The sequence below is a fragment of the Sitophilus oryzae genome, unplaced genomic scaffold, assembly GCF_002938485.1.
Source record: "Sitophilus oryzae breed Bouriz unplaced genomic scaffold, Soryzae_2.0 scaffold_1801_pilon_pilon, whole genome shotgun sequence".
Classification (NCBI taxonomy): Eukaryota; Metazoa; Arthropoda; class Insecta; order Coleoptera; family Curculionidae; genus Sitophilus; species Sitophilus oryzae.
Window position 1 is genome coordinate 1,608,455 of NW_022146504.1, and position 14,748 is coordinate 1,623,202.

Sequence of the window (14,748 nt, forward strand, 5' to 3'; positions counted from 1 at the left end):
TTTTTACGTTTTTTTTTAAATGGAACACTCTGTATATTATTTTTTCAATAGATGGAGAATTAAAAAATTAACATTTTTTTTATTTACAGTATTTAAAAATTTTTAACGGTTTTGTAGATATTCGCGGTTTTATATTTTATATTATGGCATTTTCCACAGTAAATTTTTATCAAAGCCATCTAATGATTTTTCTTTCATATTTTACCAAAGTTAAATATATGTTAAAGTTATGAAATAATACTACGTGTATCTGCGAAACCATTAAAAATTTTGAAATAACTTAATTAAAAAAAATCGTTATTTAACTCTTCATCTAACAAAAAAAAGAAAAATTATTTTATATTTTAGAAAGTTTGGCGTAGAATTTTGAACACCCTGTATCATTTAAGATTACAATATTTGTAGCAAAGTAAGTATAGACTATCTAAAGTTAATACCTAATATAGTTTTGATTTCAAAACAGTTCTTGTATTTGTAATAATTTTTTTAAGGAAGGTTGAAAAATACATATTTTTTAATTATTTATTAATATTTCTGAAATTATCGAAATATATTTTCTCATATCTTAGGATTATCTCAAGTGATCTGAAAGGAAGCCAAAATTGCAACAATGTACAGGTTTTTCCATTTAAAAAAAATACTATCATGATTATCTCACACGTTTTTGAACCACCGACCGTATGAAAGTTAAAATATTTTCCTTTTTGTTTTCGTTTGCACCTAAACAAAATTCTCAATTTTTTTTTTCTAGGAGCTACAGATGCCCGACGCACTATTACCGGACACTGTATAACAAAAATTTTTATTTATCTCGAAATATTGATTTTGGTACTTAGAACATTATTTACTTCAAGTCTTCAATTACAGTTGAGGGTTGGAACCTTTGGTATTACACAGCAAAATAAAAACACTAAATCACCTCAATACACCAAAACACTTACTTTTACACTGGACGCGCGTTTCGCTAACCATGTTAGCATCATCAGCAGATGATTATTGTGGTGATTTAGTGTTTTTATTTTTCAAGTCTTCATTTATATTCAGAAAACGTATGCAGATTTTATAAAAATATAAATTTAAAAATTAAAACAAAGCTTCTTTTTAATTTGCTGATATATTAACGGATTATCAGAGACGGTGAACAAAAATACCACAAATAACAAGAAACTGTCTTTCATACTTTATGAAGTTATGAAAATAAATATTTAAGTTTATTATTAACCATGCTTCCCAAGGTTTAGTAATTATAAATATTTACTTCCAAGCTTTACTGAAATAGTTTTGTTTCATTCGGTAAACTATTATACAGGGTGATGATGAATAAGGAGAAATAAAGAGTAGGTGGTTTAAAAATGCTTTTTCATAAAAAAATGATGAATAAAAATACCACAAATAATAAGAAACTGTGTTTCATACTTTATGACGTTATGAGAATAAATATTTAAGTTTCTTATTAACCATACTTTCCAAGGTTTAGTAATTATAAATATTTATTTCCAAGCTTTACTGAAATAGTTTTGTTTCATTCGGTAAACTATTATACAGGGTGATGATGAATAAGGACAAATAAACAGTAGGTGGTTTAAAAATGCTTGTTTATAAAAAAATGATGAATAAAAATACCACAAATAACAAGAAACTGTGTTTCATACTTTATGACGTTATGAGAATAAATATTTAAGTTTCTTATTAACCATACTTCCCAAGGTTTAGTAATTATAAATATTTATTTTCAAGCTTTACTGAAATAGTTTTGTTTCATTCGGTTATTGACCCCCACATTGATTTTACAGCGAAGTCCCTAAATATTTTTTTAAAGGTGTATGCTGAAAATACATGCCAAATTTAAAAAATTTTGGGCCCCAGCTGATTTTAACTAATATAAGAAAAACTGCTATTATTTTTAAATTAAAACTGAACATGTAACACTGCAAAATTAGGCAAATGCCAACATCAGAGAGAAACTAATAACCAAAGTGAGAGGGCTTGTGGAATAGGGCATTTCGTAGACAAGTTTATTTTGTCACCGCGCATCCCAGACGCGCATAGCGTTTAAGCGGTCAAAAAAGGAAGTTTTCAACTTTGCAAGTTAAACATTTGACAGGATTAATTAGATTGTCAGTAGCTTTTTCTATTTCTTAGTTCTAGAAGGAGATAACTAAAATCTGTTGATAATCGGAGCAAATCGGAGTAATAAATTGTTTTTGACTGAATGTGCCTGTTCTTTTAGCTTGTCAGAAGAGAAGATTATTGTCATTATTGATTATTTCAAGATTATTTCAGATTCCACGTTTATTCGGCATTTTTGTAATTTTTGTTTTGTGGTTGAGACCCAGACAAAACGTTTCCTTTAAAGGTAAGTTTTATCTCGGTAATTATTTTAACATACCGTTACTATATAATACATAATCGTACATTGCTAATTTAATTTTTTTAAATTAAAACATCACATTCTTTTCTGATACCTATGGATCGACAAGGTATTATACCTGGTATTATTTCCAGTAATACAAATTATTTTCTTCAACTGCTAGGTTCTTGTTATAGAATAAAGACTATCAAAACATTGAATACCTACGGGATACCTAATGATACTCTGTGCGAGCTCCCAACTGTGCTTCCCTGTTCACTCCCAACCAAGTTAGATAAAAAAGATACTGAATATTGCAGCCTTGAGTTGGAGTATGGCAAGGGGTCTGGAGTTAAATAAATTATTATGTACACAGTATTTTATTTATAGGTTTTAATGCTTTAAAGTCTAATAATAAATTTTCGTTGTCAACAAAATAATCTAAAAAAACTACGAAGATTTCTTATTATAAACTTGAAAGATTAAGATTCGGTTCAAATATACAAATTTTAAATTTTTGGCGCCAGTATATAGGTATGAATGCAACCTACTATATCGATAATGCGCTCATAGCTCGGGTTAGACGCCAAAGGCCGCGCCACTAACTCAGTCTTCAAAAATTAACGTTGATCGGTCTCTCACTTTAGTTATTAGTGTTCTCTCTGGCCAACATACATTAATTGTCAACTAATAATTTTGTCAATGTCAATTTATATTTCCTAAACCTTAGTCTTTTGTCTAAGTTGAACAACTTTTGAATTACGAAAATATATTTTAGGTACACTAACCTACGGTAAGTGTACTACCTTATCAAGTTATAGTTTATTTGGTAGTGTAGATAGCACAACAAATTGCATTCAATCATAGGTTGACAAACTAAGGTATGTTGACATTTGCATGGTTTTGCATTGTTACATGTTCAGTTTTATGTTAAAAATAAAAGTAGTTTTTCTTAAATTAACCCGCAACTGGCATGGTGGGGTCTAGCGGACCCCAAGCATTATTTAAACTTCTGTTAAATTTTTACGTTTAATATTTAGGCCTCGCCGCGCCATTTACCTTAAAGTTAAGGTACCCATATGCAACTGTTAAACGCGCACTTGTTTTTATCAAGTATTGTTCCTACCAACGAACGGGGGGTAAAGTTTCATTGGGGTTTGTGTGGCACCACCACGCCAAGAATATTTCATTATTAGGATAGTGGGTAGTCAAAAAAGTGTGCGTCATGGGGACGCTAATTTTGAGGAAGCATTAATTGAGTGGTTTGATGAACTTATAGAGACTTAAGTGATATTAAGATCATCGAGACATTGATTTTTCTCCGAAGAGTAACTATAACTCCGATTCTGAATCTTTTACTTATAAAAGAGAGAAAATTAAATAATCAATACCAGAAACGAAAGAGATGTGGTATATGTCAACGAAGAACTGACAAAAAAAATATATCATGAATCAAATATCCACGAACCATATACAACTGCGGACCCTATGTTAGCATGAACTGTATTTGAAAAAGTTATGTACATTCAAGGTTTGCAGTTTTGTTAAAAATAATTTATGTTTATTACTTTAGCTTCACATTTCAGTTGTTTGTACTTTCAATAATACGGAAAAATCATAAAATATACATATATTTTTAATTTCTATGGGTTTCTTAGCGTTATATATATTTCTGTTGTCAAAAATTCCTCAAAAATGCGGTTTACTTTATTTTTATGTCCGTTCTTATTAATTTATTGAAAATGAATGAAGTTGTTTGTTCATAAGTTTGAATACACTATAAGCAGTGTTAAAATAACAAACTTTTTATAAAATCTCACCCTCCTTTATTTTTAACTGAAAAAAAAATTGGGATCCATCGGACTTCAGATCGCCATAAGCGGTACAAAAATTCACCACGCCAGTTGAGGGTTAATTAAAAATGGCTGGCCCAAAATTCAAATTTGACAAGTGTATTTAGCATAAGCAGACCTTTAATTTGAACTATTTACCACACACGCCAATATTTAGAAAGTCAAAATTTGCATGGAACTTCCTATGTTTCCAACCCCGATGCACCACCAATAATTCAATAATATCAATCTCAATCTATACTTTCATTCGGCAAAGAGTGTAATGTCGAGTGTAATGTCGTAAGGTAATAAATAGGTTTTGAATCTGAAAATGGCGTTAAGCGCTAACTGCATTTCTAATGGCATTACTATTTACCACTACTAATTAGGGATTAAACGACTTACCTGTAAGGAAGTTCAATCCAAATTATACGAGGTTGGACACGTCCTCCTAGATCACCCTGTAGTAATACTTCTGTCACTGTTTTGAGCACATGTTTAAAGAAAATGATTCACCGCCTCCCATATCACACCACTTTTGTGTCTCATTATACTTCTGAAGCATTCTGATCGCCGTTGGGTCGGGCATGTATCTATCATATATCGTTTACCTTTGATAGTGTGATTCACTTTGTGAGACACATAAGGGTGGGTTGATCTAGGAGGACGTGTCCAACCTCGTATAATTTGGATTGAACTTCCTTACAGGTAAGTCGTTTAATCCCTAATTATACTTCAGTTGGACACGTCCTCCTAGATCACCCTGTAGATGTTTAAAGAAATTTAAGGCGATCTGCATGTAAATTTGCTGCATTTTAAGAAAAGGCAAAACAAAAATATATGTTAATTATAATAAGAACTTGATAGTATGTAACATTTATGGCATTTCTCGTTACGCTATTTTTCTTATTATATTATAATAATTATATGAACATAATATGTATAGTAGCTTATTGTTTATATAAATCATACTCTAATAAACTACTATAACAAAACTCATAAGGTTTTTATATTTTAATTTCCTATGTAACGACGAACAATTAACATTAAAGTATACAGGACTTAACAATCTACTTCTTATTTTTTGTTATTAATAATGTCGTTTATGTAATTAGTAAACGACTGCTCTTTCGCACTTATTATTGGTTTGTTATAAAATTTACAAAACGTTAATGATTTTTCGGACCAGCCTGCTGCGTTGCGAATGGTTTCAATGGTTACCCTCATTCGCAACGCCGCAGAAGTCGCGGCATGTCGTGTATTGTGACCTTTAAATTTGTCTACATTTACACCACCCCTTTTAAAACCCTCTTTTATCCACTTACTTAAGGACGGGTGGAGATCCGTCTGTATGGCTTTTTTGTTGTTATAAATAAGTATTGTTCGTTACCCCTAAGGTTTTTGGTTTTGGTTTTTTTTTTTTGGTTCTATGTAATGCAAAATCGTGGTGGCAGCACAAAGATTGGGGTTTTAGCAAAAAAGAAACTTGAAGCTTCGGCTGTGCAGATTTTGGGGTAGATGTTTTTAACATATATTTAATTTTGATGGTGCAGTCCTTCTTCTCTATGATGTATATTTTCCAACCGTATACTTGATAGAGTTTGAATCCTTTGTGCTGTACATAAGGCCAGTAATAAGATTAATTTTATTGATAAAAATTTTACGTCAAGGTCATGTAATGGATACAGTTTTCCAAGTATTACTAACACCGGGTACGGATCCCAAATTTCTTCATATTTTGGGAATGATGGTCTACATTTAAATATACCTCGCATAAGCCTTTCCACTGATTCAGTTCTCCCCGCATCCGTTAAGATGTTAAGGGCTGATCGCTGAGCGTTAAGGGTGTTATATTTTGAATTATTTTGATATTCTTGACTTAAAAATTTTAAAATGTAATGAGTACTGGGTAGGAAAATCATGTTTAACTGACAAAAGACCCACCATTTTTTATATGTTGTATTACACTGTTTGATTGTGCCCAGAGAAATCTTGCAATGGTTTGTTTAGGTTGCAGTTGGGCCTAGGTCTCTTTCCTGGAAATCATTTCCAAATTTTAGTAGTGATAAAATTAAGGTGCAAAAAAAATTAAGGTTTTACACCTCCCATTCTATCAGTATATGATATTCTTGGTCTCATAAACCTCTAGCGTTTAAATAATTTATAATAAATAATATATAATAAATACCCTAGCCCGATTTTGATGCATCAATACTAGGTTATTGAAGTACATTTAGGAAGCATGTAGTTTTGACCTGCACATTCTATGTTTCTGAGCCACCAGTCGTAAACTTCAGAAAAAAAACTTGTTGGCGCAAAGAACGCGTTATAATTTTCATTATTTCGCTTAAGGGCTTTGTATTGAGCTTATTCAATTCTCTTAATATCTATAAAGCCAGCTGTACTTATCTGCGGAACAAAAAGAAATTAAAGTGCCTATAAGTTGCGAATAAGCAATATTATATATAGTATGGATACATACTATCTATATTTTTTGGAAAATTTCAACACTAACTTTTTAATCTTAAACTTCTTTTGTCTGTAGGATACATTTCCATTAATTTTGTATTTAAAATAAACTCTAAATATGAAATTTCTTGAGTAGGTATGAAAAGACCGTTTTTTTTTTAATTTATGTTTCCAGTACATTCCGCTAAATTTTTGTCTAATAAAAGAACATCATCAAGATTCGTAGTCATTCACACAGAATGTTTTTCCTTAAACAGTTAATTACAGTGTTTCAGGGGGTTGAAAAACATATGTTGCAATTGCAAGAAAAATAGCTTAAAATTCATATTTTTCCGTGAATTTGAACCTTACATATATTTATATTTTAAAGGTTTAATTTAAATTCCAGTTTGCTGCAATGAGAGTTTCTCGATAACTATATTGTTTAGGTTAGTCTAAAATTTTAGGTTTAGGTCTACTAGTTTAGGACCTAAAATGTATTTTAATGGCAGCCTTATTTATTATAACCTTTTATATAACTTAAAACAAGTTTGTTATGTGTTATTTCCAACCATTGGCTGTAAATAATCAATTATACCAGCATATTTGTTTTGAGTTCTAACCTGAATTATTATCTCCTCCAATACATCCTGCCTTCTTTGGAATTCTTGCTCCCCCGCCCCTTGTTCTTGTTATAATGGCTCTTCTAGGAATTTTCCTCCTCTTATCTTTTCATTATTCTGTCTGTGGACCTTCACCTGGATCTCAAGGCACCCATTTGTAAGTGTGTAGTAAAGTTTCTGAAATAAGCCTGCTAGTATTTTTTTTTTCTGGTATTGTCAAGATTCTTGGCTTTGCAATTTTCACTAAAACTTTACTAAAAGGCATATCATTGCTTATTTGACCTATCGCATTGCCACGCTTTTAATTTTACTATTAAAGTGTGAATTTAATAAAAAACCTTACGATAGTTCGTACAGTAGGATGCTCCTAACATAACGGTTTCCCTAAATTTATCAGATTTTAAGGGTAACTATCTTGGTTATTTTCTTTGGAAAGTTCCACTAAACTTGTTATTGTTTGGTCTAGTGGTGACATTGTTTTTCCTAAAACCGTGCTGTAGGTCTATCAAAAAATATATTTCTTACTTTCTGTCGAAGAAAACATGATTTGGACCTCCGGATTTAATCTCGGTCCTTATAATATACTGCAATTGCTGAGGATGGGAAAATTATTTTAGACTGTCTTTTGTTTGCTATATGGCAACCAAAAGGCCTCTTAAATTGCAAACTTGTGTAAGACAAATCCTAATATAATACTATCTGAATATGTACTTTTAATAAAAGATAAAAAACATTTTTGGAGAGCGTTTAAAATATTTTTTAATAAAATATTTTATAACTCAGCCTAAGCCTTGTATATAAAAATATATAAACAAGGGCCTAAGGTACATTTGTGCAACTTCTGCAGTTCCCCGTCCCCATAGCATATTTAGTTTAAGAACAATTACTTTGCACTTAGTCATGTACTCATTTTTGTAAACAATAGTTTTGTAGCTTTTATTTTTAAACAGATTCAGATTCGTTTTGACCTGTCTAAAAAAAATATAGTTCATTATTTCCAATTCAAAACGAACAATAAAATATTTATCAAAAGTGAGCAAAAAGCACACTAGAAAAAGGTAAACAAACAACATGTTGCGTCACCCTGGTGCTGTAGAAAAATATGAGAAAAACCATAGAGTTAAGAATTAAAAGAAAACCACTCCATTCGGCGTTATGTGGCCGGGTATAATATATAAGTTACCTGTTTTAGCACAAGCTTTTATTTAATAAAAACTGCAAGGCATATTTTTCAAATACAGCCACAAAATAAAGGATCCAAGATTCAGATCATTTTAATAGTTCTCAGACATACTAGCATGCATAAGTCAAGGACTATGCTGGGTTACAATGTTTATATGAGCATATGTTTATATCCACAAGGTGGATTACCCAAGCTAGTAAATATTAGACAAAATCATAATATTTGTCTCACCAATTTCCAAATCTAGCCGGAAAATACAGATCATGTTAATAGTTTTCGGAGACATACTAGCGTGCATAAGTCAAGGACTATGCTGGGTTACAAATCAGTTTTTCTTTGCCTATTGATATTTATACGTATATATAATTATATGTGGATTAACCCAGCTAGTAAATATTAAACAGAATCATAATATTCGTCTCACTATTATAGATAACCATATACAGGTAGCGACTTGTCTAAAAATAAAAAAAAAATATTGCGTTAAGGATAATGGCTTAATTCGTATTTCCGAACACATTTTTGTTTTCTTTTGGGCTGCCAAGGTGACTTTGGGCTTTGGCCTTTTACCCTAATTTCCTAGGCACATAAATATTTAGCAAGTGCAACTAAGATTTTGAACTTGAATATTGTTGCCGGTACTTGGATATTTAGCAAGTACTTTATTAGCACCCTGTAGGTGTTACTGACACTTGAATATTTAGCAAGTGCAACTAAGATTTTGAACTTAAATATTTAGCAAGTAATCTTGTAGGATATTGACGCCCAATGGGTGTTGCCGGTACTTGGATATTTAGCAAGTACTTTATTAGCACCCTGTAGGTGTTACTGACACTTGATTATTTAGCAAGAGTCCACCTTTTTTATGCCCAGAATAACGTTTAGGTACCGTTAAATTTTAATATAGGTTTACTTCATCGAGCAGATAAGAAAAATTGCTTATACTCGAATCGGCAAAAAATTGTTTATTTACCGGATTCGATAGTGCTATGAGTCATGAATGGTATGTTTTAAGGCAGGCAATTTACTGCCGTGTCGCCGAAGAAAATAATATAATTTTAGGCAATGCGGGGTGTAGAATAATAGCCTACACCCCCTAGATCATCTCATAGCTATTTCTACTACCCTTGTTTACTTGTATGAACTAAAAAAAAATAATTAGGGAGTTAAAGGTTATTTACTTACTTGATTCATATGTATAGAGTTTTCTTTTCAAGTTTCTTCTCTTTTCTTTACCCATTTCCGCTAATTTTGTACAAAATTTTGTCTGCTAAATTTACACTGCTGCTTGTGCCAGCGCAAGAAGTATAATGAGACACAAAGGTGGTGTGATATGGGAGGCGGTGAATCATTTTCTTTAAACATGCGCTCAAAACAGTGACAGAAGTATTACTACAGGGTGATCTAGGAGGACGTGTCCAACTGAAGTATAATTTAAATTTTTCAGTCTTAAATAATAATCTATGAAAAATAAAATGTAGAGAGACAATATATTTGTTGTGATTTAATTGTTATTCAACAAATAATTTTGTAGACTAAGGCCATATCGAAAATGTTTATGCGGAAAAGACAACCTTGTTTTGTAAAACCCACCAACTCCTGAATTTTTTCCTCCTTTTTATTTAGATCTTACATATTACTTTATATGTCCACTTCAATACATTTTTTTTGAGTATGTGTTTAATAAAACAACTTTTTTTCAGTAATACTTACTGTTATTCTCCAGGCGATATCAGTTGACACATTTACTAATCCAACGGTCAAATCTAAAATTTTAAACTAATGTTAATTCCATAGTTTACCCCTAATATAGACGAAAATTACTAGGAAGATCTCAAATATACAGGGTGTCATTAAAATGGCGTAAAAAAAGTTCGGGGGGTGATAGTACTCCTAAAAATAGTAAAAAAAGTTCCTATAAGTATAGGGCGGAAAATGCATATTAAGGGAGTTAAGGGCACTGAAAGAGTGAATTTAAAAAACGGTTGTTTTGAAATTGTAGGCTTAAAAAACGAGATAAAATTTCGAAAAATAATCCTCTGCCATAAATTTTGACCATAAATCAAATGGTGATACTTAAAAATTATTTAGAAAAGCGGAAAAGGTAGTTTTTGCAAGGGTGGGGGGTTGTTTCGTGAATAATTTTTTTAAGGTTATTTTTTTGCAACGTGGGTTCATTTTTTGAAAACTACATACTTTTTCCTACAAAAAAGGTACTCTTGTTGCACATCGCCTAGAGCGATGGTTTTCGAGACAATTGAAGGAAAAGAGTTTGTTCTGATGGGTACCTAACTGGTTAATCAACATAAACTTATGAATGTTATGGCGGTTCAAAAGTAACCAAGTAGTTATCAAATAATTAATTGAAAAATCAAAATTTCATGATTGTTAAAACATCGTATTGCTTTAAAAAACGAAATAATCCAATTACCAAAATTCCTTATTAAAATAACGTATTCCTTAATTCATTCATAGTAAATGTTCAAAGTGACCACCATTAATTTCAATGCAGACATCTGATCTTCTTCTCCACCATCTTCTTACCCTGTGGAATATCCTTGGTGTTGTCCGAATTTGATTGGAACAGTCAATAATGCGTTGCCGTAGTTGCTTTTCAGTATTCTGAGTAAACCAAATTTTTTTAAAACCACAGATAACACATAATCCAGATGGCTCCTTACGTGTTAAAAATTGTCACCCTAATTTCACTCCAATTTGGAAAAATATTGGAGTGACATTTGAATAATCTGAAATTTTTAGATTTCTTTTCTCACTTTTTTGGGAGGTTTTGCTTCTCTTGCACAGATGTCGCTTGCACTTCAGTTGCGTGGTTGCCAAACGTTATTCGAAATATATTTCATTTCATTATGAATATATAAAATTAAAGGTATACAAAATTAAAAGATTATGTAATTTATAAACATGAAATAGATATGTTAAATTAATATATAAATATTTAACTTAATACGTTCATTATTATTTTATTAATCTATCGTCACACGTCATTTACCAGTTCCCTAATTGCGAAAAGTTTCATATGACATTAACCTCAAAAATGATCTTTGAAAACAAACAACAACAAACAGAGCAAGAAATGAACAAATAACTACATAATGACTGATAATGATAAGTGATAATAATAACTTTAATGATATGAAGGCTGATGAAGGTAATTATAAACATTATTTTGAGTTTGTTTAATAAAATATAGGATACAATATAACTAAGCAAAATCAAACAGTTTTAGACAACCAATACAAGATTTTAGAACTTGACATCGTGATAAACAAATTGTACATTCAGGAACTCGTTTAAATATTATAGGTAAGTAATATTTTCACAAAACTAAACATTTTAGCATAAAATCACAGATAATATATAGAATATTACCTATGATAAAATGTTAAATACTGATGTATATTTATTCTAATCACATATAAATTTAAACTCAAAATTTTCATAAAAAGAAAATGAGAATTTTTCGCAAATATAAAGTAAATAATATTACATATTTCAGGTTGATTGACGAATACTCCACAGTTGATTAGAGCCCATGATGATGCGAAGATAATTAATATCACCTAACTTCAAGAAACCAGCGTAAAGAAGTTTACATTCACAACTCATCTAACCATTATAGGTAATAATTTACAAAATTAGTCATTTTTGATTATAATATTAAGGTACTTAGGTACATTTTTATCTTCTAGATCAGTAATGTCGTCATAATTTAAATGAACTCACAGATAGCAATGGGGCACTGCACCGAAGCAGTATTACAAAATATGTGAAATAAAACTGTAATACAAATTGCTCTATAAAATTTAATAGAAATAAATTTATTTATGAAAATTAAGTTATGAAGTTTTATTTTTCCTAGGAAAAAAATAACATTTATATTTTGATCAATTTAGAACATTACAGTTAAAAAAATATGTGTTAGAATAACATATTTTTAATAAAATTGCAGCTTTTAATTTTTATACTTTTTTGCTTTTATATCAATAAGAACTAACGTAAGGAACAATTCATATTTATACTATGAAAACACATGCATATTTTTTGATGTTTTTAAAACCAGTGAATGATGTTGAAATATACTACACCTATTATTCTTATTAACTAACTTTAATTACAAACTTACACATTATTGTCATTGGAAATAAATTAATTTGGATATTCTATTTGTTTAGAAACTTTTTTACCTATTGTAGTTTTTTTAAAACCTACTTGATTTAAAACAAAAAAATGTCACCTGTTGTGACAAAATAAGGTCTTTTTTTACTAGAAAACAATCTAGTGAGCTTTTCTAATAATACTTTATTTGATATACCATATGATCGAAAAAACGGCGTCAGCGATGGCTAAAACCTTACATTTCAGTCATATACTTCCCTAATAAAACACACCTTTATTTTTCTCTTAGAATCTAAAAATTAATTAATAAAGGGGGTATTCCGTTACAAAAAAACACAAATTTGATGTGTAACTTTTTTTGGGGACACCCTGTAGAACTCTCTATATTTTTAAAACGTACGCAGAATTAACTTACATATGATCACAAAATTTCATTTCAATACGAACTGGTCGTTCTCCTTGGAGCCTCCGAGTCATATGAGAGGCGCCACCCTGTATAATTTTTATATAGTTGCACTTTAATAAATTGTTAGTTAAAACTAACAGTCCTACGAGTGTGGAATTTTGTACAGGTGGATTTTGGACATTCATCTCTTAAGAGAGTGAAATAAGGGATGAAAATTTGTACAAACATTTGTTAAAATCGGGTTTAGAAGTATGAAATTCTGTTTGTTCCTTATGTAACGTAATTTAGTAATAACAAGCAATTTTTTTTCAGAACGTCCACACCTCATTTCACCCCGTTAGAGGGCGAATTTCCAAAAATTGTTCCTGAGTGCTAAATTACGTTACATAAGGAACGTCTGCGCAAAATTTCATACTTCCAAAACCGATTTTAATGAATTTTTGTACAAATTTTCATCCCTTAATTCTTATGGGGCGAATGCCTAAAATTCGCTTCTGAGTACTCACTTTCATCACTTGAGGAACCTCTGTGCAAATTTTCATACTTCTAGGACAGATTTTTTTCAGAAAGTTCACCCCTCATTTCACCCCCTTAGAGGGAAAATTTCGAAAAATTGCTTCTTAGTGCTAAATTACCTTATATAAGGAACGTCTGCGAACAATTTTATACTTCTAAAACCGATTTTAACAAATTTTTGTACATATTTTCATCCCTTATTTCTTAAGGGATGAATGCTAAAAATTCGCTTCTGAGTATAACTTTCATCACTTGATGAACCTCTGTGCAAATTTTCATACTTCTAGGACAGATTTTTTCAGAACGTTCACCCTTCATTTCACCCCCTTAGAGGAAAATTTCCAAAAATTGCCTCTTAGTGCTAAATTAAGTTACATAAGAAACGTCTACGCAGAATTCATACTTCTAAAACCGATTTTAACAAATTTTTATACCAATTTTCATCCCTTATTTCTTAGGGGATGAATGTCCAAAATTTGCTTCTGAGTACTCACTTTCGTCACTTAATTAACAATTTCCAAATTTCAAACTCCTCGGACTAATTTTAAAAAAGTATACAAAATTTCACCCCCAGTTTCACCCCTTAGTAGAAGAATTTCCTAAAATCGCTTTGTATAATCGAACTGTTAAGTTACGCTACTTAAGGCACCTCTGTGCAAAATTTCGTAGTCCTAGGACATGCTTTTTTTTGTATACAAAAGTACCCCCCATATCACCCCCTTAACGAGCGAATTTCCAAAAATTGCCCCTTAGTGTTCAATTACGTCAGTCAAGGAGCACTCGTGAAAAATTTCATACTCTTAAACCAGATTTTAACAAATTTTTATGCAGCTTTTCATCCCTAATTTCACCCCCTTAGCGGTCGAATTTTCAAAAAATCCCTTCTTAGTGCTCATTTACATCACTTAAGGAACCTATGTGCCAAATTTTATTTATTACTATATAGATAACCTTTACCCTTATTTTCAGCTAATGAATATTAAGAGACAAATAATAAAAATAAAATCTAAATTATAAATTTCATGGCTATAAATAGAATATATATGCATCTAGAAATTCTGACTTTCAAACATCCACTGCGACTAGTATTTTCATATCCAATTGTCTAGTATTAAAGTCCGAATATACATTTTTCCTGGGTTTGACCGGGAATTTGCTTATAAATGTGAACAACCGGCTACGTCGCTTCACATCGCGTGGCCGTGGTGTGGCTCCAAATTCGTTCGTTTTAAAAATATTATTAGATTTGGCTA

General features: G+C 30.8%; 1 protein-coding gene across 2 annotated transcripts in view; it reads right to left on the reverse strand.

Moving 5' to 3' along the window:
* The window catches only part of LOC115883009 (cardioacceleratory peptide receptor-like), a 115,745-nt gene that overhangs the window by 67,704 nt on the left and 33,293 nt on the right, over positions 1 to 14,748 (reverse strand). For both annotated transcript variants that reach the window (XM_030901281.1, XM_030901280.1), the window contains exon 4: positions 10,150 to 10,202. In XM_030901281.1, the coding sequence (XP_030757141.1) occupies positions 10,150 to 10,202 (53 nt within the window). The remainder of the gene's footprint in view (positions 1 to 10,149; positions 10,203 to 14,748) is intronic.